Here is a 23,172-nt window from a genome sequence, read left to right on the forward strand (position 1 = left end):
CCATCGGTCTTTCACCTGTTTCTTTCCTTCTCCTTCCATCCTATTTTAGCTGAATCATGGGCCAAAATGGCTCCTGTCGTAGGGAGGAGGCTATAATCCATAACATGGTTTCTGTGGGAAAATGTATTGTGTGCTAATACAGAGCATACCTGCCTCTCCTCCAATCCCTCCCATCCTGCCTGGGACAACTGCTCCATGAAATCCCTTTGGTCCCTGGAGGGTGGGAGAGACTGAGGAGGGAGGGTGAGCAGCAGGGAGCCGCACTCCTTCCCTCCTCTCAGCATGCAAACTGAGCGGCTTGCTTGCTTTTTATCTTGATTATATATATGTTGGGCTTTAGTGTTTGATTCCTTTTGAACAATGAATCCTGCTGTTAAGCAAAAAATACTGAAAACCACTGATTTAAGAAAGCTGGTATTAAGTGCAATGCTGAACTAGTGATTTAAAGGAAGTTTGCTTAGGGACTTGAAATTATAATCCAGAAGAACAAATTCACTGTTAGTCCTGGACATACTCCAAGTTCATGCTCTCTTGACTCTGCTAAGTTCTAAGAACACTGTAGCCTAGATCTTTATTTTCAGCCTGCAATTTGTAATCATGTCTCAACCCTGAAGGGAATGAAGTGGCATTCAGATTTGAGGGATTATAAAGATATGTGTGTTTAAGCTTTTGCGCCGTTTGCATTTGCATTACAGATACAAAGGTTTTAGAATTGTTTATGGAAGGCCCTTTTCCTGAACATACTTTTTCTTCCCATCTTCTAAAGAGAATACTGAAAAATATTCTATTTTCTTTGTGTCCAGGCTAGAAATTACTAAATAATGTTAAATCATCATAACTTTTATTTTCCTCATGTGGGTCTTTTTGGGTACACTAAAAGCTTTGCACCCCTCTGATGGTTTGTCATGAAACATGGCGTCTGTGGATACAGCATTGTTCGCTGTTTGCTTACGAAAGGTGACACTGGGAAGTAGGAAGAGTTGGAGCCAGTCATTGGAAGCTGGGTATTTCTGATTTTCTTGATTACCCTGATTCTAGTAAGTTTCTTAACAGCTCAAGTCCCAGGAACAAGGATACTAGCTTTGCTGATTTCACAGGCATGTTTTGAGTTGAAATGAACATTGCTACGTGAAGGCTTTGGCAAATATCAAGAGCTCTCCAAAACTACATGGTCCCGTCCCCTCAAGTGAATGGGGCTCTGCATTTTTTCACATGACACCTGTCATGACACCTGTCATCTAAAGACAACTTGACTTCCTCTTCGGGTACGCTGAGATTCAGTCTCTTAGAAGAGGAAACGAAAACTATAAAAGTTGTAGGACTTACCTTGCGTAACTTTATTGGGATTTCTCATAATCTTTATGTAAATGTCATTTTTTCAAGAAAGAAGAATGGATTATCATGCGTATGTATTTGTAACTTGAATTTTATTGCCCACTACCATGTTATCACTGTTGCATCGAAATTAGGCATTTAAGTTTTCATTCACAGAATTTCATATCGCTTTATTATATTAAAAACAGAGGTATTACAAGGAAGATTGTAACAGCAGCAATGTTTTAGATCTTCTTTGTCTTGTTCATTTCCGTGAAGTAAGTAGTACTAACAGGAAAGCATTAATCTCTGGCTGGTACATACATTTCAAATGTGTAAACAGCACGTTCCATGTCTTAATTGTGTTAAAACAGAGAGACATTACAAGGATGATTGTAGAACCGGTAAAGCTATTTCTACAAGAAATTTCGAACAGAAATTTAGGATGTTTATAGAGCTCAAAATAAGGTTTTTTCATTTGGAAAAATTCTTGAGTTTTCAAACCCAGTACAACTGAGCTGCCCTGGATATTTGAAATGCAGCATTTTCCCTTTCCCTCGTTTTGTGTTGTTACAGAGGAAATGGGTTTTCGGTATACATGATTCAAGTGGGGGAAAAAACTCCATATTTAATTCCAAAATATTCTTTAGACTGGAAAAAAAAAATCTCTTTTGGAGTAGTCATTTTTTTTAATAGTAACTCTATAGCCAAAGAATTTATTATGTTAATGCAGAAATACAAACAGCTTTCTCGAACAAAATACCTACTATTTTCTAGCTGCCTAACAGAAATGATTTACTCAAGAAAACAGAACAAAATTTCTCAGTTTCATTATCCAGCTTTGTAAATATTTTGCCAGAGCTTTTTTTTTTTTTTCCCCTTGGGGTGGGGGAAGCAAATAAAAGAGTTTAAAAGCTCAAATGTGTCTATTTTGTTTTAGCTTGGTGTATTTATTAAGAGTGAATTCTGTATGTTTTTGCAGTTCATCAATATGTGTATTGAGAAGTTTTTCAAATTCTTTTGCTCGCTTCTCTTCCTCCAGAAGGAAATGCTGTGCAGCCAAAGAGGCTGGGAAGACTATATCTGGGGGAGACTAAAGAGAGAAAGAAACGTTAGGTGAGGAACACAAAGCCTTTTAAACCTTCCTGTTTCCAGGCATGCCTCATCCCCGGCACGCTGTCAGACGGTACAGCTCTTAATGAAACAATCCAGGCTGAACCGTCCCTACTGGTATAACGCAGTGACTGCTCGTGCAATCCTCCACAAATGACAACATCACAGCACCCTTATATTCAAAAGCTCCAGAAATGAATATTACCGTGCCCAGCTGCAAATGCAGGGCCCACAAAATTCCCATGGAACTTGCCTCAAACACACTCAACTAATTTGTAAAGCCAAGGGTTTTCATCTGAAAACAAGCAACTCCAAAAAGCTAATGTTAAGATTACAGTAGGACGGGGGCAAAGAAAGCTTATATAGGGGGAAAAATTAAGGACTGGCTGAAAATGGGAGCTAATCGCTGTTTGGAGTTGGCCGGGTGAGGAGGACTGGCAGCACGATGCATCCTGGGTAAGAGTGGCTTCCTCCTGGGGAACGCCATGACGCGGGAAAGTATTTCGTTTGTCCACTGAGAAAGCGTCATGGTAAGCGCCCAGTTCCACACTTCACGGCAATATGGAAGTGCTCATTTAACTGCCTGTGACCTAAGTTCTTACTAATGCACGCGTGTGCACATGCACACACACACACACGTGTGTGCGTGCTTCATTCAAACTACTGTTTTAGGTTAATTTAAAAAATAAGTTGAGGACATCTGTACTTTAATTTTCTAGTTCTGGGGTCCCTGAACTCTTCTTCAACTTTTGTTTTATTGGAAGAATGGAGCTTTATATGGTGTTTCAAGAGTTGACGATCTGGATGCCGGTGAACCCTGCTCTAGGGGAATTGAGTTCGTAAGTCTGGCCTCTGACAAAGTGTATGGATCATGGCGGATGATAATGGAGTGCCGTAGAAACTCATCCAAGTAGTAGCGCCAGCTGTGTCTGTGGTGCCGAATAGAGTATCTCTACTTAGACTTAGGTACACGATATGCTGCTGTTGACTTGACAAATGCACTCTTTTAATACCCAATGAGGAGGAGGATCAGAAGTAGCTGGTGTCCACGTGGGACAGACAACAGTACACATTCATGTTCTTGCCCCAGTGTTATGTGTTATGTAAGGATGCTGTCACAATAAATTCTGAAGAAGCCTGGGCCGTCTGGACATTCCAAGGGCTATAAATTATAGGGCATAATGTAGTAACATTAACATCACGCTAAGATCTGATGAGCAGGAAGTGGCAAGTATGTCGAAGGCTTGGAAGGACACACTCCATCCAGAGAGTGAAAGATAAACCCCATAAATGGTTCATAGGCTTGACACTTAAAAAAAAATTTTTTTTAATATCCATTTATTGTTTTGAGAGCAAGAGAGAGCGGGAGAGGGGCAGAGAGAGGGAGACACAGAATCTGAAGCAGGCTCCAGGTTCTGAGCTGTCAGCACAGAGCCCAACATGGAGCTCGAACCCACACACTGTGAGGTCATGACCTGAGCCAAAATTGGATGCTTAACCGACTGAGCCACCCAGGAGCCCTGGGCTTGACACGTTTTTAGGTGTCCAGTTATATGGAGCATGGTAGGATATCTCTTAAGCACAAATTAATGCACCTTGCATTTCTTATCACTAAAGAAGCACAAAGCTTGGTAGGTCTCTTCAGGTTTTGGAAGCAGCATCTTCCACTCTTGGGTGGAATAATCTGACTCATTTACTGGGTGACACAGAAGGCTGTTTCTGTTTCATTTTGTGTTTGCGGTAGAGCCCAGAGCAAGAAAGGACACTGCAGTAGGTTGGGAATGGGGTACGAGCAGTCCTACCACCTGGGCAAAATGACTTGGAAGATCTCATACTAGAAGAATCTCTGATACAGAAAAAAAATTGCTTTGTGCAGCCTCTGCAAAGTTTCACGAGTCAAGTTGCATTGAAGACCCTTAAGATTTTGAAGCCAAGGCCATGCCATCTGGGGCAGAAAACCGTCTACTGTTGACAAAACAGTTCCTCTAATGCTACTGAGTTGAGACAGAGCATCTAAGAAGCGGGTATGATGACTTGATCTAGCCTCTGTCCTTGGCCACTCTGGTGGAAATTATGGACGGGCCCAACAGCATGGTCTCCCTTTCACCAAGGTTAATTTAGTGAACTGTTGCTTGTTGAATGTCTGATCTGCTTGCAATAGAGACTAGAGCTGAGTTCCTGACATGGCACCATCCCTCAAAGAGACCAACCAGCCTCTTGTTGGCAATTTGTTTACACCAGGTCCCTGACACCTTGGAAAGGGCAATGTTTCATCCTTACCAGCAGCACTGACATATACTGTATGGGTTTGCCTTTCCTGCCTGAAGGGCCTTGGCCTTGACCACTACCTGAAAGCTCGCAGAGAGACTGATTTACTGACGTGGGATCCTGATTAGTAGTAAAGGAACCTACCTTACAGCAGAGGAGTACGGCAGTGGGGGCATGACCATGGTATTCATTGGTCTTACCACATATAGCACCATCTAGAGGATGCTAGCCTGATAGGCTTCTTGAAGGCAGAACTGAGGCATCAGCTTGCAAATTTTAACTTGTGAGGATGGGGTACTATTCTTCAGGATATGGTATAGACTTTAAACCAATGGCCCTTATATGCTACTGTATTTCCAACAGGTAGAATACACGAATCTGGGAATGAAACGGAGGATGTAGGAATGGCTCCACTCTATCATTTCTGTTGACCCACTTGGAGAATTAGTACCTTCTGTCTTTGTATCTTTAGGCTCTGTTGATCTACAGGTCCCGGTCTCAGAGGGAGAAATGCCTCTACCAAGAGACCTGTAAGAGTCTCACTACACTTAAAGCACTAGCTGGCACCTAGCCACTTTGGGCTCCTCATGCTGGCAGTTCAGAGGCACAGAAAAGAGGTGCTATACTGGCAGGGGTACCTGGCCCTAATCATTACAAAGGCTACTACTGTATAATGGGGGCAGTGAAGAATATATTTTATGTTTAGGCGAGCCACTGAGGTTTCTTTGAATACTCTCATGCCCAGCTTTAACTGTAAATGGCAAACCACATCCGGATAAAGCCATGGGAACCAGGGGCTCACCCCACAAGGCAAGCTACCTGGCCAGCTGAGAGGGAGGGGAATCTAGAATGGGTGAGGGGATGGTGTCTATCAAGTCCTTGAGACCGGTTGTAGCATCAAGTTGTAGCAACCCTCCTCTTATAGGTTTTCCCAGAAATTATGACCAGTCAGAATCTTGGAGAAGACAGGTCTGAGTGGAATGAACAACAGGAGTTGAACACGGATCTGAGTGGTTCAAGAGGTGGACTATAGTGGATGCTGTTGGTGCCCTACTGGAATTTCCTTCACCAGGCTGGTGCATCTGTCCTCCAGCTGCTTTGGTTGTTGGTTCTCTGGAGACCTGCCCTCAGCTGAACCGGAGCCTTCTGCCTCATCTGGGAAGTTGTAATACCCCCCTCAGCCCATTCCCTTCTCCTCTAAGAGGCAATGACTGACTGACAGGGGGTACAAAATGCCAGACTTCTTGTCTCTGGGGGAACCAACTCTGTTGTGCAATTTGTGCCCCAAGTTCCTGGTGAGACCACGCCAATCTCCTCTCTAGCTGAGATCTTATCCTTGTTTAGCTTTTCTCCCTTCCCCTAGACTGCTTCCCTGACTCTCCTCCTGCCAAGAATAGTACCCTCAATAAATCACTTTCATAGGAATCTTCATCTCAGATTCTAGGAAACCTGATCTCAGATGACTTCCCAACTTCTGGCTTGAGTGATGATTGTGTGACATCAACGCCATTTATTGACAAACGAAAAACAGTAGAAGGAGCCCATTAAGGGTAAGGTCTTATTTATTTTGGATTCTCCAGATTCTAGCAGTTTCTAGCACAGAGTATATTTCAAACAAAATTTTGAATTAATATATGAATGAAGAAAATGCATTTGATCTTAAATAATGCTGAGTTAGAGGTGACTTGGGGCTCAGATTGTCATGCAGACAATGAGACATATCAATCCAGATCCCAAAAGGTTGGTTTGGATTAGAGATATTTCAAAGTTATAGATAATTAAAGCTGTGAGTCTGACTGAAATCATCCAAAACATGCAAATAAAAACAGCAGTTCAAAAATGGAATCTTGGGGGCGCCTGGGTGGCGCAGTCGGTTGAGCGTCCGACTTCGGCTCAGGTCATGATCTTACAGTTTGTGGGTTCGAGCCCTGCATCAGGCTCTGTGCTGACCGCTTGCTCAGAGCCTGGAGCCTGCTTCAGATTCTGTCTCCTTCTCTCTCTGCCCCTCCCCCGCTCACGCTTTGTCTCACTCTGTTTCTCAAAAAAAAAAAAAAAAAAAGGAATCTAGGAGAGTGCTTCATTTCAGGCACCCACTCCCATGGCTGTGTTCTTGACACTGTCATCAATGATAACTTCATTATTTACTAATCAAGATTTTCAGCAACCCACCCATTACCCTTCCACCTTATTTCGTCTCATATTCCTACTTTCTCACAGCATCCATTCCCTTCTGACTCTGCTTATATTCCAGATCCATCGTTGTAACCATTCCTCTGTTCTAGGTACTTGGTAAAACCCAAGCCTAAATAAAGTGCTGACGCATGCCTGCACCTGAGCAGCTGAATGCTGGGGTGGGTGGATGGAGGAGGAATTCTATTACTGCAGGGACTGCTTTTACTTACAGTTGAGGACCTCATGTGTCAAAGGTTAGTTAACACCATCTGCCCATTCTACTAGTATATTCATTTTCTCACTCATTACCGGGTGTCCTCGCCTCTTTCTCGGGAGGGAGCCCCTTCCTCTCTACACCCATTTGCACCATAGCCATATTTCAGGCCATACTCTGTTTCAGGGACTCTTACTCCTATCTGTACTGTGGATTCTATTCCTTCTTGTCTTCTCAGTGGCTGCTTCTGCAGATGAATCTCGTCACTCATGGGTCCCCCCTCTTCACCATCAAACTTTGCTCCTCTCCTTGAAGATCCCCACCAGACCACTAAGTATTGTGGTCTAAGGCCTGGTCTTGGGAGTTTCCCTATTTATACTCATCCAGTCCTATAGATTGAAATACCAGCCCTATGCTGATGATCCCCATATTTTACTTCTAGCGTTTCCTGGATCCGCTGTGTTATTCTGTGTCCACGCTGCCAAGCCAGCATCATCATCTCTTGCCCGGACTACTGAAAAGAGCCCGGAGATGGTTCTCCCCGCTTCTCCGTTTGGCCCTCTAGAATTTATTGCTTATTTGGCACTCAAAGGGTCTTTTCAAAGGTATTTTTGAAACGAAAGTCAAATTCCTTCCTATGGCCTACAGTCTCTCCACATATGGTCTTCCTCTGACTGCTTCTCTGGCCCCCCTTTCATTCCATTCTCTCTCTCCCCTTCTAGGCTCCAGACCCCACCCACGCCCCTTTTGGTTCTCAAACTTTACTACTCTTGTTTCTGCCTTGCAGATTTGCACTAGTGGTTCTCTCGGCCGGAAGCCCTCTTCCTCCAGGTCTTTAGATCTTTTTCTGTTAATTTAGGTCCCCCCTCAGCGTCCCCTCCTCATTCTCCTGGCCACTCAACTGACAGTAATTCCCCACACTGCCATCACTTCCTATCATATCACTGGCTTTTCTTTCCTCGTAGAATTTACCATTCTTTGATATTTTCTTACATATTCATTTGTTTCTAGTCATTAGTTGTCCCTTCCCTTTTTTGAGGTACAGGGCACATAAAATAAGACCATTTAAAAATGAACAATTTGGTTCATTTGGTTCTGACTTAGTACATTCGCAATGTTGTGCAACCACCATCTCTCTCTAGTTACAAAATATTTTCATCATCCTGAAAGGAACCTGAACCCATCAAGCCACTGATCCTCATTCCCTGCTCCCTGCACTGCTCGTGGAACCATCAGTCTGCACCCTGTTTCTATGATTTACCTGTTCTGAGCACTTCTCATAGGTGGAATAATACAATATATGACCTCTTGTGGCTAATTGCTTTCACTTAGCATAATATTTTGGAGGTTCACCTGCCGCAATATAGCATATATCAATACTTCACTCCTTTTTATGGCTACATAGTATTCCATCGTGTGTGTCTATAACACTATTTGTTTATTCATTCATCCATCGATGGGGTTCCTCTCTTTTTTTTCACTAGACTGTAGACTTGTCTGTCTCATCAAAGATGTGTTTAAAACAGAACCTTCCATATCCTGGGTGCTTGTAATACATGTTGATTTTACGAACGAACGATGACATCTAAGGACAGGCATAGGAGAGAGAAACTTGGAAGCAGACTGGGAAAAAGGAAACAGGCAGCAGGAAAAATCAGTGGAAAATAGTGTCATTGGCTTCAGATAGAAGCCAGAGGATATGAGTTTCAAGAAAAAATGATGAAGGAAGATGAGTTCTTAAAAGCATATTTAATTAACAACTAGAAGGTCGCTGGTGCTCTCGGTAGGGACACTACTGACATAGAAGTTAAAATGCAGAAGTTGACAGAAACCACTGGACTCAGAACAGTGGACTGGGCTATGTCTTTCAGACTCTGGGGCCCTGTCACAGATTAAATTCCCCACGCCCAGACCTAAAACAGTAGAGAATTTTCTTTCCTAGTGACTCTGGGGCTCATGAACATCCTCAAAGGAGTAATGTGGAATTTTAGAGACAGAAGGAAGGCCAGTGTCTATTAAGTTAATACAACAGATACTCTTGTATGCTTTTTACGTGCCTACGAGTACCACACACTATTTTAGGTGCTGGGGTTACAATGGTAAAACAAAGACAGAAAAAAAAAATCTCTGCTTTCATGGAGCTTAAATTCTAGGGGAGGGAGGCAAACAAACAAGCAGACATAAAATGTCTTACGGTGAAGTGCTATGAAAACAAACAAACAAACACAGGACAAGGGATCGAAGAGGGAGGGGCCGCCACAGGTTGGCTGCTCAGACATCTCGGATGAGGCGATATCTGAGCAGAGACTAACGATCCTAAAATGCTAAAATCATCTGATATTAGAACCATGGGGCATTTAGCAATTCATCATGTTTTGTTTTCCTTTTGCCTCACTGGAGTACATGCTTGCTTTGGAGTCCTTCAAGATCAAAAATTTGCGATACAGAATTGGCTAAGTCCCCTTAGTTCCTACAGCTAAAATGAGGAAGTTGATTTCGTTTACTTTGTTGGCATAGAATTTTATTCTTTTCAGATAACTTTGGCATTTTATGTTGAGATGAACACAAAAGAGCATTTCAAGGCTTTAGAGGTCTCTGACACTTCAAAAGTTAATGGTTTGAAGTCATCTCCTTCCGAAATAGCTTGACTCTGACTTCCAGTCTCTCCCAAAAGAAGGTGATGGATTCCAGAAAAGCAGTAAAGTACTCATGGGACACCCCATCCAGTTTAGACATTTTCTGTTGTCATTGTTTATAATTTGTATCCATTAGCATATCAGGGAGAGGCAGTGAAAATTACACAAATGTACTTTGAATACAAGTGAAAGTAATTGCCACCAGTACGACTTACTTTCGGAGGCAAATAGCTACTTTAAAAAACCCTGTGATTATTATGTTCAAGAAATTAAATCATAAAGTAGAAAATTTCAGCACAGAACTAGACACTAAGAGGATCAAATGAAAAGTCAAGAACCAAAAAATGTAAATCCTAAATTAACCTGCACGAGGCCACTCTCTCAAGACAGGGAGAGCTGGCTCTTTCACCTTCTGCATAGAAACCAACACAGATTGCCAAGGAAAATGAGGAAACAGAGGAATATGAGATGAAGAACGCTTTCCCTGTCTTATGAGGTCAGCGGCATCTGATATCAGCGCTTGACAAGGACAGCAAAGGAACACTACAGGCTAATTATTCTAGTGAACACAAAGCAAAAATTCTAAGCCAACGTGAGCAAACCAAATCCAGCTATCGAGTGGAGTTTATTCCGAGAATTCAGAGGTGGGTTAACAACCAAAAATCGAGAAATACATCACATTAGGCAAGCAAAAGAGAAAACTCACATGGTCATTTCTTTTTTTTTTTTCTTTTTTCTTTTTGGTAATGTCAAAAGAGGCAGAAAAAGTATTTGATAAAATTCCATATCAATTCATGGACAGAGTTAGCAATCTAGAAATAAGAGGGAATTTCCTTAATCTTTAAAAGAAATCTACAAAACATCTCTAGCAAATATCGTAAAGCTTTCCCTCTGCAGTAACTGAGGAGAGAAAGATGCGGGCTCTACCATGGCCACTACTCAACATTTCCTGGAGGTCTTAGTACAATAGATCAAGAAAACTAAACAAAAAAATAGAATCTACAGGACTGAAAGACATGTGCAAGTTCAACCGGCTATTTCCACGGGGGAAGGGATTGAGAATATTACCTTGCACCATAGGTAAAAGGTAATTCCAGGCGTAGATGTAAACACAAAAGGTAAAGAGCCAAAGGTTCTAGGAGGTAACATAGAATAATATTTTTATAACTTGGGACGAGAAAAGTTTTAAATAGCATACCAAAAAATGTTAACCATAAAGGAAAAGATTAATAAGTTTGGATGTATTAATATTAGGAACTTCTGGTTACCAAAAGATACCCTTAAGTGAAGAGTCAAGTTAAGAACAGGAGAAGATATCTGCGATATATATAATCAACAAAGGACTTAACTTCAGAACATGTAAAGAATTCATACAAATCGATGAGAATAAAGACAATCCAACAGAAAATTAGGCAAGGAAACTGAACAGGCACTTCACGAAGGAGAATATCAAAATGGCCAATAAATACATGAAAAAGTCCTCAACTCCATTAGTCACCAGACAAATAATTAAAACCACAATAGGAAGTTACTACACACTGACCAGGAAAGCTAAAATGAAAAAGACCAAATAATGCCAAGTGTTGGAAAGAATATGTAACAAGGACACTCATAGACTACTTATTGGGGCATTAACTGGCTCCAGCAGTTAGGAAAACTGCTCGGCACTACCTCCAAAAGCTGACCTTCTGCAGCTTATCCTATGACCTAGCAGCTCCACTCTTAGGAGTAAACGCAATAGAAACGTGTACCCATGTGTACCCAGAGACATATGCAAGAATGCTTTTAGCAGAGCTATTTCCAAGCAGGACATAACTCAAACATCTGTTGACAGTAGAATGGGTAGATTGTGGTGTCATTCTACGTAGCATTTATATACAATGGAATACTATAGAGAAACAAAAATGGATCAAGTACAGCCATATAAAACAATATGGGTGACGAATCTCAGAAATAATGCTGAGCAAAAGAAGCCAGACACAAAGGACACAGGTAATAGGATTCTACTTACGTAAAATCGACAAATGGCCACAACAAATATATGACGTTAGAAGTCAGGACAGTGGTTACCTTGGGGGCAAGTCGAAGGAGTGACTGGAAGGGGATGTGAGGGGTGCCTCTGGAGTGCTACCAATGTTCTGTTCTACCTGGGTAGTAGTTGCACTGATGTGCCCTTTGTGCTAATTCATCAAGCTGTCCAATTCTGATTTGTGCAAGCTTCTGTATGTATGTCAGAGTCAATAGAAAAGATTTTTTTAAACAGGCATAAAAGATCACTTGTAGCTCTTTAAAATATTCAGATCGTGGAGGGCTCGTGGGATGTTTAGGGATAAGTCCCAAGCACTCAAGATTTTCAAAAGCATCCCCCATAATTCTGGCCTGCACTAGAGGTGAGTAACCAGAGATTGAAATACTTCATGAAACATTACGGATCTCTTTTCCTTCTATAGAAAGGCAAGGCCAAAATGATGCACAGGCCCACCTTGGAGTCCTAGTCAAGAAGCAACAATTTTTTTTTTTCCCCAACAACTGAGTGTATATATACCAGTATATAGGTATCACTGTAAAAGTCATCAGTCCTTCAAGGAAAAAAATAACCACAACCAGCAACTCACCAGTGGGAACACTTCGTCATCGCTAACCAGGGGACTTGTCACTTCTCTGGTTTGAAATGGCAAAGGCGGCAGAGGAGGTGTCACACTTCTGTTGGGTTCCCGGTCTTGGCTAAGTCTAAAAGAGGAAGATGGTCGTCATCACCACCACCAAGGATACTGCTGGTTCATGTAGCTAAGCACTTACATTTCTCTGATGTCTCACAGAGGGGAGAGCATCACAAAAGTGTTGGGCTTATCTCAGGGTCTCTTTGAAAATAATTTTCCTGGTAAGTCATTTCTAATGGTTAATAATGGACAGAAAACTTTGTAATTGTTAAAAATATTCTTCTATCCTTATTGCCTCTGTTGCATCCTTTTCTATGTTACTTTCAAATCTCTTTGCCATTTAATTAAAAAACATGATACCCGTTTCAGAAAAATCTCAGAACAGCTAACAATGCTGCCCTCGAGAAGTCTAAATAATCCTCTTTTTGTATTCTGTAGTTCACTTAACCTTGCTGGCTTTCTTAACAGAATTATACTTCTTTTGTTTTGTTTTGTTTGATGTCAGAATAAGTCCTTGTACAATAATTCTAATTCCTATAGGGCTTAATAATTTGTAACGTATTTTTCAATTAATATCTTCTCCTTAGCTCTTCCACACTTAGTTGTATGACCTTGACCTTAAGCAGGTAACTAGATCTTTCTGTGACTTTAGTTTTTTCAATGATAAAAAATGAGTTGTTAGGAGACTTGCACTCCACAATTTGGGTGGAAGGTACAGTACAGAATTGGTTGTTTGTGCTAACATATAAAGTAGAAGATGAAACTGAATAAAAGACCAGTGAGATTTAAAATTTTCGTATGCTGACTAAACAAATGAATAATAAAACAAAAAACCAAACGAACTTGCCTTAAAATTTTACATAAAAAGATCCTATGGTATGAGCTGTTCAGAACTGAATAAATATCTTTCTGCACATTAATTCATGAAATTGGGGTTGAAATTTAATCAAAATCATCAAAGCCCAGGAAACATAAGAATCCCTTCACCTTAAACTTATTTATTCATTTTTACTGATTATTCAAATTCTCCATAGGTAATGATTTACCATTTTCAAAGCCTTCACATTTGAATTTTGCACGGTTCAAACAAATTTACATCATTGCTCTCTGTTCTTATCCAAAGACTATCTGTCTCCACAGACTGGTTTCTTATTATGTAAACATTTCAAAGCGATGCATACAAATAGCAATAAAAGTTAAGTGAGACATCTGTAAATTAGGACATAAAAAACAAACACAACGTGCTTTCCGTTTTTACTTATCTTGAAATATATCTTTTTTAAAATCCATTCTCCCAAACCATAATTACCATGGAAACAGAACAGCAAATTAAACTGAAATAACATGGTTTATGATGTGCACGTTAAGATGAAACATCCGCAATTCAGATAGAATTATAACAATTGCATAGTACATCTAGATGCATAGAATCTTCAGCTGAACCTTTTAATTTGAGGGAGGCTCCCATCTATACTTTAAAGCACAGTGGGACAAAAGAAGATAATTATGGAAGTGACTCAAGAAAGATATATCTCGTTGTAATCTCAATTATACAAAGATTTCAGGGAAAGTGTTATTTGTCCTAAATTATCTAAAGAATTCTCTCAATTATCCACTTGGCTTTGGACGTATCGATACAGTTTTATAGTGTTAATTACTAAAACTTACATACGAACATTCTTTTATTGTACGATCAATAAAATGCAGAGATTGAAAGGAAAGACTACATTAGGGAGTAAAGTACTTTTGCTTTAAATCATCTTTATAGCTGAAAAGTTCTTCTTCTAGAATGCAGCGATTCAAATACTTCCTAAACCACCTTGCAAGAAATGCTCAGTATATCATTTTAAAAGCTCCTCAGAATTATTTCGGATGGCTTTAAAAATTTTTTTTTTAACGTTTATTTATTTTTGGGACAGAGAGAGACAGAGCATGAACGGGGGAGGGGCAGAGAGAGAGGGAGACACAGAATCGGAAGCAGGCTCCAGGCTCCGAGCCATCAGCCCAGAGCCTGACGCGGGGCTCGAACTCACGGACCGCGAGATCGTGACCTGAGCTGAAGTCGGAGGCTTAACCGACTGAGCCACCCAGGCGCCCCTCGGATGGCTTTTAGTAGCCTCTCACGAGTTGGTCTGTCCAGTCAGCTTTCCCACAGGCCCTAGTCCAAGGCCTCTGCCTACTTCTGCCAGGAAAGCAGGCCTCAGTTGTTGTTGGGAACAGAACTCTGCCCACTTGAGACCTGGGTCCACTGTCTGCAATGTTCAGACGTGTCTAACTGTCCATCCCTTCCTGGCCTTCAGTTAGTTTTCCCCGGGCTATGGGATAACGTCCTCAGCATGGAATAGGATCCCTTCACAAACCGCTAATTTGCCTGCTTCCGCCTCACCTCCTAACGCTCCACATGATGCTCCCGGTTCTTTGAACAACTCATTATTTCCCGGCCCACAACTGCTCAGCCTGCTATGTTTTGTTTCTTCTTGAGTAACACCTTGGCGCAAAATTTTCTCAACTTGCTTTTTTGCTTCTAGATGACTGTTCGTTCTTTGACAAGGGATCCTGTGAGAGTGGTTATGACAAACCTACCGACTTTGTGATTTTCTTAGTATTAGAAACGTTTTATTTATGAACTGCCTTTGAAGCAATTTTAATGATTAATGTGAGGACTACTAAACTCTTTCCTGTACATGATGTAACCTTTAAGTATGTATCATATATAGAGAAGAAACTCCATTTATTACAAAATTGAGTTGTCATTAAAATTAGTCACATATTAATTGCTCTGGGTACCACTATTTCAAATTAGCTTTCATCCTTAAGCTACAAAACTCTGACTTTTAAAAACTTTTAAAATATTCAATACAGGGGCACCTGAGTGGCTCATTTGGCTAAGCATCCGGCTCTTGATTTCGGCTCAGGTCATGGTCACTCAGTTTGTGAGATCAAGCCTGTGTCAGCGGAGCCTGCTTGGGATTCTCTGTTTCCCTCTCTCTCCGCCCCTCCCCTGCTCGCGTGCTCTCTCTCAAAATAAATAAAAATTTTTTAATGTTTATTTTTGAGACAGAGAGAGACAGAGCATGAGCAGGGGAGGGGCAGAGAGAGAGAGGGAGACGCAGAGTCCAAAGCAGGCTCCAGTCTCCAAGCTGTCAGCACAGAGCCCGCTGCGGGGCTCGAACCCACGAACTGTGAGATCATGACCTGAGCCGAAGTCAGACACTCAACCGACTGAGCCACTCAGGTGCCCCCAAATAAATAAAATTTTTTAAAAAATGTTAAAAATTCAATACATCCTCACCAAATTAAATTGCATCTTATTCATAATTTCTTTAAGTGCTGAATAACTTTCTTATCGGAAAGCAAATCTGTTAGAATATCCCAAAATGCTTCACATTTTCAAGTGGATGAGCATGAAGAACTTCCTATTACTTCTAATAGGAATGAAAAACAACAACAAAAATTGGGTTACTTCCAAGCAGACAAAAGATTATTTAAAGATGTATTATGCAAATCTTCCTCAGCTAAAAGGAGGAAGTGCCTAAAAAATTGGCTTAAACATTTTGTGGAACATCATCTTCATATACGTTTGCCTAAAAGCTTTTTCCTTTCTAAAATAGTTTGATAAGACCTTGTGACATTAGCCAGCACTATGTAAATATGACTCAGTATTTTCCGATGATGTTTATGCCTAACAAATATATCTAGGCTTCACTGAGCTGTGCTGTGAGGGAAAGAAGGAACATTTCATTTTCACTTGCTAAAATTAATAGACATGTATTTTACAGCTCTCTGCTGCTGGGTTCAGGGTCCTTGCAACTCAACAACGCTTTCCCCATACTGGGTTCTACATGATAATAATTTATTCAGAACATTTGAAATGCAGTTTCTCTTAAAAATCAGGTCACTGGAGAACACTGAAATCAGGCAAGGCATTAAAACAAATTTAATGAAACTCTCAACAGATGAGGCTGGCAGGACACGCGGCTCTGCGGCACGAAGAGTAGTCCTGACTGCTTATTAAGATCATCTCCTGCTGAGCATTTTACCTCTTGTGTTGCTTTCTGCGTCCCCTACTGTCTTGTTTTTGTTAGGCACTTTTAACACATTCTGTACTGCCCAGCAAAGAAAAAAGGGGGCAACCCAAACAATAAAATTACTTTTTAAAAATAATAAAAGGCGGAAGAACTGTCTTCTAAATGACGGCACCTGGTACCTTCATCCAAGGCTTTCAAAGTTGTTCCCAACAAGCAAGAATAGGAAACAACGTTCTGCGCCTAATGGGTGCTCGATACAGACCAGTACTAACGTGCACAGGAAGGCCCTAACAGCTTTAGGGGCCTGCTTTTCTCTTACAATAAAAGAACCAAATGCGTGGGGTCGTGATTTGACCCACGGAGACATGAGTCTGTGGAGTAGGGAAGCATTTTGAAAAGGGTATGTTCTATATCAGAAAAAATATTTCTATACCACAATCAAGATGAGACCTCTTCTGGAGACAGGTTTTCAGTTATAGAGGCCGGAACACCCGGGCACGGGCACCACAGAACCGGCCCGTGGCTAGGCCTCAGCGGACTGTTACATCCGCCCCCACACCCTGTTTGTACTCTGCCACCTGCACCCAGACGGCACCACCCGCCCCCTGCCTCTCCCCCACCTCCCTGCATCCCCTCCCCCCACCGCCCCCTGCCAGCAACCCACCCCCAGTGCTTAGTTTCTAGGATAGCAGCCAGTCTGCCCTCATTTCCTTCCTGAACGTCTTGAAAAAAGGTTATTAATTGAGCAGTTTTGAATGGTTGCTATTTCTTGCATCGGATTAGGATACAGCCTCTAATACGTGCAGCGTTGAGGGGATGCAAGTAGGAGAGAGCTGCACTACGTCCACAAGAATGTTGAACAGACATATTTTTTGCTATGTCCCATGGATTTATGGATTTATCCCCCTTTATATGGGGCGTGCTTAGTTACAAAGATAGGCCGGCATCGCCCCTTCTCACAGGACTGTGGCTGAGGGAATGTCAGATTCAGCCATTTGTTTGGCCACCCAAAGCTACTTTTTGGCACTGTGAGTTGTTGCAGAAGTATTCATACTGTTATAAATGCTAACAATTTTATTAGTAGTAATAATATCAATAATGGCTGAAATTTGTGGAAATATATGTTTTATATGGAACTGTATTTTCTTCTGTAATTCTCACACACACAAAAACCCCTTATACTTATTATCTCTATTTATCAGATGGGAAATTGAGGCTTACAAAGTTTAAGTACGTTTCCCAAGGTTGTAAATATTATGTTATACGCAAACAGTAGGTAAGGTTTTCGTGCTAAGTGTGATGAGTTTTTGAGCAAAAGTTGGATCGAAGTTACGTCCTATCAATTCACCGTTTCTTGGCACCATGAAATGTTAACAAATCTGATGTTAAAGAAGTTCGGGGAATGTTGCATGCCACACCCCTTCCTGAAACTCACAATGCACAAGAGCTTGGTAATGACTCTAAGATATCCTGGAGAAAAGAAACTTGTTTATTTTGCTGAGAATTTCCCAGGTTTGGAAAAACAGTGGAAAGCCGCCAAGGACAGTTTTGATTCTGTAAGTATTTTATTAAAGTGGAATAAGTTAGTCTAATTTTATGGTTGACGTATGTACTTAAATTTTGAACTAAGGCACTTTAAAAGGGGATCCTGTGGAGAGCAGATACTAATTTTCCACATGCTTCTCTTCGCTCAGAGAAAACCTCTTACCCACCCTCCAATTCCTTTCCTACGAAGGGACCAACAGTTTGTCGCTACTGCTGGAGTTGTCAATATAAAGCGTATATTTTGAAAGTCAGAAGTGACCTATTTTCTATTCTGTTTGAACAATATACGTAACATATTAAAATCTAGTTTTTCTATTCTTATGACATAAAAAAATAAGATTACTTCTTTGTATACTTTGTGTGCCACATCGGCTTCTAGGAGGGTTTGAAGTAAGTAGAATTCACTGTAACGCTACCATTTCACTGTTGTATTTCGAAAGCTATTGACAGCACAGAATTTAATATAAAACAATATATCTATACTACTGTATTATCACTACAAAATAAAATGTTAACAATTGAAGAGAAAGTATATAAAAGTTCTCCGTTGAGTTGTTTAAAAATAAATGTCTCTATTAAATGTTTATACAGTTGTGTCCTTATACAATGGAGCTAACATACCTATCTTCATTTTTTTCCATTTTCATTTGGTTTTGATAGGTGTACCGTCCCATTTCTTCATAGGTATTTTGATTGGCCCATGCTGATTTGCCATTGGAGCGAAGTTTTGCAAGATCATTTCGGAGCCTTTCATTCTCGTGTTCCAGTTTGTTAATAGACGTATGCCTCGAATGTTCCCTGTTAGTGAAGTCCAAACTCTAGAGAATGAAAAAACCATCACTGAAAAAACTGTTCCTTATAAGGGAATGCGTATTTTCTGTGCACTTAGACATGGCTGTCGTAAGGCCCCTTCATCTGAGTCCGGGGACATGGCTCTACCTTTGTGTGCCTCCTGAAGCCCTCTCCTGCCCTCATCTCCTCACAACACGGACACTCAGTGACAGCTGCCACCGAACGCTTCACAACGAGAGCAATGCATCCACCACTGTCCGTGTTCACTTCTGCACTAGCGTTCTCTCTCTCTAGAACAGACTGGCTGGATTTAAGGGTTTTCGTGTCTACAGGGTATGCCTTCCAGCACTAATAACAGAACCAGAATTAATACACATTTCAATTTTGGAAGATTTTTTTGCTCTGATTACAATAATATATGTCATTATAGAAAATCACATATCGATTCCCCACTGTTGGGTGATGAATAATTATCTACTAAATCCATACAGACTGGAGTCTGATTCTGGACCATTTGAGAGCAAAGATCTAACAGTTGAAATTGTGGCAGTACTAGTCTTCAGGAATGCGGCTTCATGATGTAGTTTTACTATCTGGTACGCACCACCTAATCTTAATGTGTCCTAAGAAGGGGATATGAAACATGTTCAGATCACAAAATGAGCAGTTTACAAAGCAAGAACAAAGATTTCTGATGAGTTTTGAATTAAATGCTGTAAGAAATGTTATGGAGAGTCTACACTTTTCTTCTCACAGAGTTTAAAAAAACAGGACATAGTCTCACACAAAAACTCATGAAAATGCTTTAAATGACTACATGGTCCTTTCTAGTCCTGTGATTTAGATATCTGTGGGTCATGTAGTTGCTGATACAACAAGAGTTCTCTGTTGTCAGAGGGTAATATTTTAGCACAAAAAGTATGACATGGATAAAGTATCATCTTTGAAGCTCCGAATTTCTATGGTTATAAGCCCATAAAACTATAGATGAATATGTCTTAGAAATTTTATTTTGAAGTTTCTAAATGTAAGGTTTTGGCATGGAGGCCACTTCATGGACTAGGCATCCCATAAAGTCATTATTTTTATTTTTACTAACTGCATGTCTTATATTATTCACATAATATATATCATATTAGTATCAGGATTGATAAGTATAGAAATGTGTACATATTAGGTATTAAAAAGGTTTACCTATTTGTTTTAATTTTTGCTTTCAAAGGCCAAGCCTGCTTACTACATTTTCTGTTTACTGCCTAATGTGTTATAGAAGTTCATGAATCGTTAGAAAGGTAGGTCCCACTTTTGAAAGAAAATTCTTCAGGAGGCCAAATTGCCCCAGAACAACACAGAAAGGGTTATGTGTTTATACAGCTATTGACCAAGGTGCCCTTTGGAATAGAAGGATCATTAAAGGTATGTCTCTGCTTGTTAGGCCCTTGCCTTTTGTAGGTCTTCACGTTTGCTCATTGAGATACATCAGTGCAGATAAAAGAGTAATCTGTAGCATGCTTTCCAAGAGAAAGGATTGTTTATTCTAAAATTAGAGTAGATTTGGGCGCCTGGGTGGCTCGGTCGGTTAAACGTCCGACTTTGGCTCAGGTCATGAACTCACACTTTGTGGGTTTGAGCCCCGCATCGGGCTCTGTGCTGACAGCTTAGAGCCTAGAGCCTGCTTCAAATTCTGTGTCTCCCTCTCTCTCTGTTCCTCCGCTGCTCATGCTCTGTCTCTCTCTCTCCTTCAAAAATAAATAAATAAATAAATAAATAAATAAATAAATAAGTTAAAAAAATCTTTAAAATTAGAGTAGATTTATAATAAATATAAAGGAGGCCATCTCATAAAATTTTGCCCTTCCTAAGATAAGTATTCATATGAACAGCTCTGGTAGAGAAAGTTCATGAAGGATTGAAAGTTTTACTCTAAAAAAATCTATTCATCAAAATATGTAATTCTTGATGGTCTGCTGCTCGGTTATAATTTTATTCAAGCCTTTTCTATAAATTTAGATTTCGTCTGTGATTCTTTTTGGCCCAATGCTGGTTTAAAGTAATTAAGAATGATAGTAATAATTTTTTAAGACTCTATAATTTTCTAAATGCATCATAATTAAATAAGTGTTGTGAGCATGACCTGAAAAAATTACATAGGTAATGTATTTGCATAATTTACATTTAAAAGCATATTCCATTTTCCTTGACGACAACATTTTTGGGCTCTCTCATTTCATGTTTTTCTTAAAGGCTTTTCTAGTAATGTCAGGACCCACTAGATGGGTTATCGTGTGAAAATAGGCAGTGATTAAATTCTACCTCTGTATTGCTGATGGGTTATTTGATAGGCCTGTTAGCTAAAATTTTCTTCCCTCAAATTTTAGGGTTTTGTAGTTTTAATCCATTGCTTCATTCTCAAAATGGCAAAACTTCCTAGTACTTACTTACTCTGGCATGCCAGCATGAGGCCAGTTAAATTACTGCAGTGTCTGAAGAACAGTATTTTATGTTACACCTTTTCTTTTTTTTTTTTTTTAATTTTTTTTTTAACGTTTATTTTTGAGACAGAGAGAGACACAGCATGAACGGGGGAGGGGCAGAGAGAGAGGGAAACACAGAATCGGAAGCAGGCTCCAGGCTCTGAGCCATCAGCCCAGAACCCGACGCGGGGCTCGAACTCGCGGACCGCGAGATCGCGACCTGAGCCGAAGTCGGACGGCTTAACCGACTGAGCCACCCAGGCGCCCCACACCTTTTCTTTTAAATTCACGTATGTTCAACAATAATAGGCTAACAAAGTACTTCTACAGAAGGACAGGCTTTATCCATGTTTTTGGTTTATGGTTAGTATATTAATTTTTAATACATAAATGGATGTTTTAGATTGTTGTGAGGGTAGTAATTTTTTATGCTATTATTTTATTTGGCCAACTTCACGGATGGTGAAGGGCAGATGGGCAAATGAGTCTTAAAAATTACCACCAATTCTGAATTCTGATGAAATCTGATTTTACGGCACGTTTCTTAGATGCAGGAAAATTTAATAAATATACTCACGGGCCTAAATAAATATGGAATCACAAAAAAAACTGTCATGAAAAACTTGATTTCTCATTAGCTACCCAGGGAAATACAGGTAAACACCTCATACTTTTCTCTGAGTAACTAACTGTTTTTGCACAAATCCAAGGGAAACGTCTTTCTCAGAGCCACTTCTGTTACAGTTTTAAAAGCATCTCTCTGAGACCCGAGGAAGAGTTACCAACCAGGCGGGCAGCTCCTTCACAGACTCAGTGGAGGGAAAGGGAAGCTGCCATAGCTGGGAGCAGGGGACAGCTACTGACTGAGGGCAGGCCCCTACCACTGGGTGAGGGCCTTGTTTAAACTTTCTTTCCCTAAGTGTGATAAACAGGGCGCTTCACAGTTAGTCAAGTGGAAAAATTCCCAAAGTTCTAGTTATTTAGAAATGACCTACCTTAATGTCAGTGATTTCACTTGTCTGGAAAGGAAAAAGATAATTGTTATTCGAATATTATCCAAACACCACGTATTTTAGAAGCCCTAAAATAATGGTGTAAATAGTTTGTTTCTTACTGCCTGGGGTAAAAATTCAGCACCAATCCTTTAATTCCATGTTTATTTGTCCATTACAATTATTTCAGAAAGAATTAACTATCTAATTGTGGGATTTGAACACATAACAGATAGGAGTTTTCTTTAGTATGAAATCTTTAAACTAATGAGTGCTACATCAAGTGACATAATAGATTGTATACTTTTTAAAAAATTCTTTTTAACGTTTATTTATTTTTGAGAGAGAGAGAGAGAGAGAGAGAGTGAGCAGGGGTGGGCAGAGGGAGAGGGAGACACAGAATCTGAAGCAGGCTCCAGGCCCTGAGCTGTCAGCACAAAGCCCGACGCAGGGCTCGAACTCACAAACCACGAGATCATGACCTGAGCCGAAGTCAGATGCTTAAAACTGACTGAGCCACCTAGGCGCCCCAGATCATACACTCTTAAAGAACAAAGAATTATATTTGCTCTTTTTTTTTTTTTAAATTCAATAGGCACTTGAGATTTTTCTCTTTGGGGAGTGGCTTGACTATTTCAGTTATCAAAGTCAATTATAAATCTTCACATACAAAAAAAGAGAGAACAATGATAAAGTCAACTTTCTATATGAATTACAATTCAACATAAAGCATATGTGATTAAATACTATTTTGATAAGGCATCACACGGAAGGCCACACATCAATGGCACTCCATTTTATGATATCCATCCAATTAACCACTCTTTAAACAAACACATGTTGTATATATATGTGCTAAGTGCCACAGAGGTAATCAAGTACAAAAAAGTGACCCTGCTCTCATGGAAAATACAATAAAACCGAGTAGACTAAATTAACATGTATGAAAAAGTAGTGAATAATA

The 23,172-nt window shown here is 40.3% G+C and overlaps 1 protein-coding gene across 1 annotated transcript in view; it reads right to left on the reverse strand.

Annotated features, from left to right (window-relative positions):
* Positions 1-2,230: 2,230 nt before the first annotated feature.
* Positions 2,231-23,172, reverse strand: part of DEUP1 (deuterosome assembly protein 1) — an 85,389-nt gene continuing 64,447 nt past the window's right edge. Inside the window, exons 13-16 of the mRNA XM_047071966.1 lie at positions 22,212-22,235; positions 18,572-18,768; positions 12,333-12,447; positions 2,231-2,407 (exon numbers count right to left, since the gene is read on the reverse strand). Of these exons, the coding sequence (XP_046927922.1) occupies positions 2,231-2,407; positions 12,333-12,447; positions 18,572-18,768; positions 22,212-22,235 (513 nt within the window). The remainder of the gene's footprint in view (positions 2,408-12,332; positions 12,448-18,571; positions 18,769-22,211; positions 22,236-23,172) is intronic.

The sequence above is a fragment of the Lynx rufus genome, unplaced genomic scaffold, assembly GCF_022079265.1.
Source record: "Lynx rufus isolate CCGP_SWC_20201006 ecotype Redwood Valley unplaced genomic scaffold, mLynRuf1.p SCAF_9, whole genome shotgun sequence".
NCBI classification, from domain to species: Eukaryota; Metazoa; Chordata; class Mammalia; order Carnivora; family Felidae; genus Lynx; species Lynx rufus.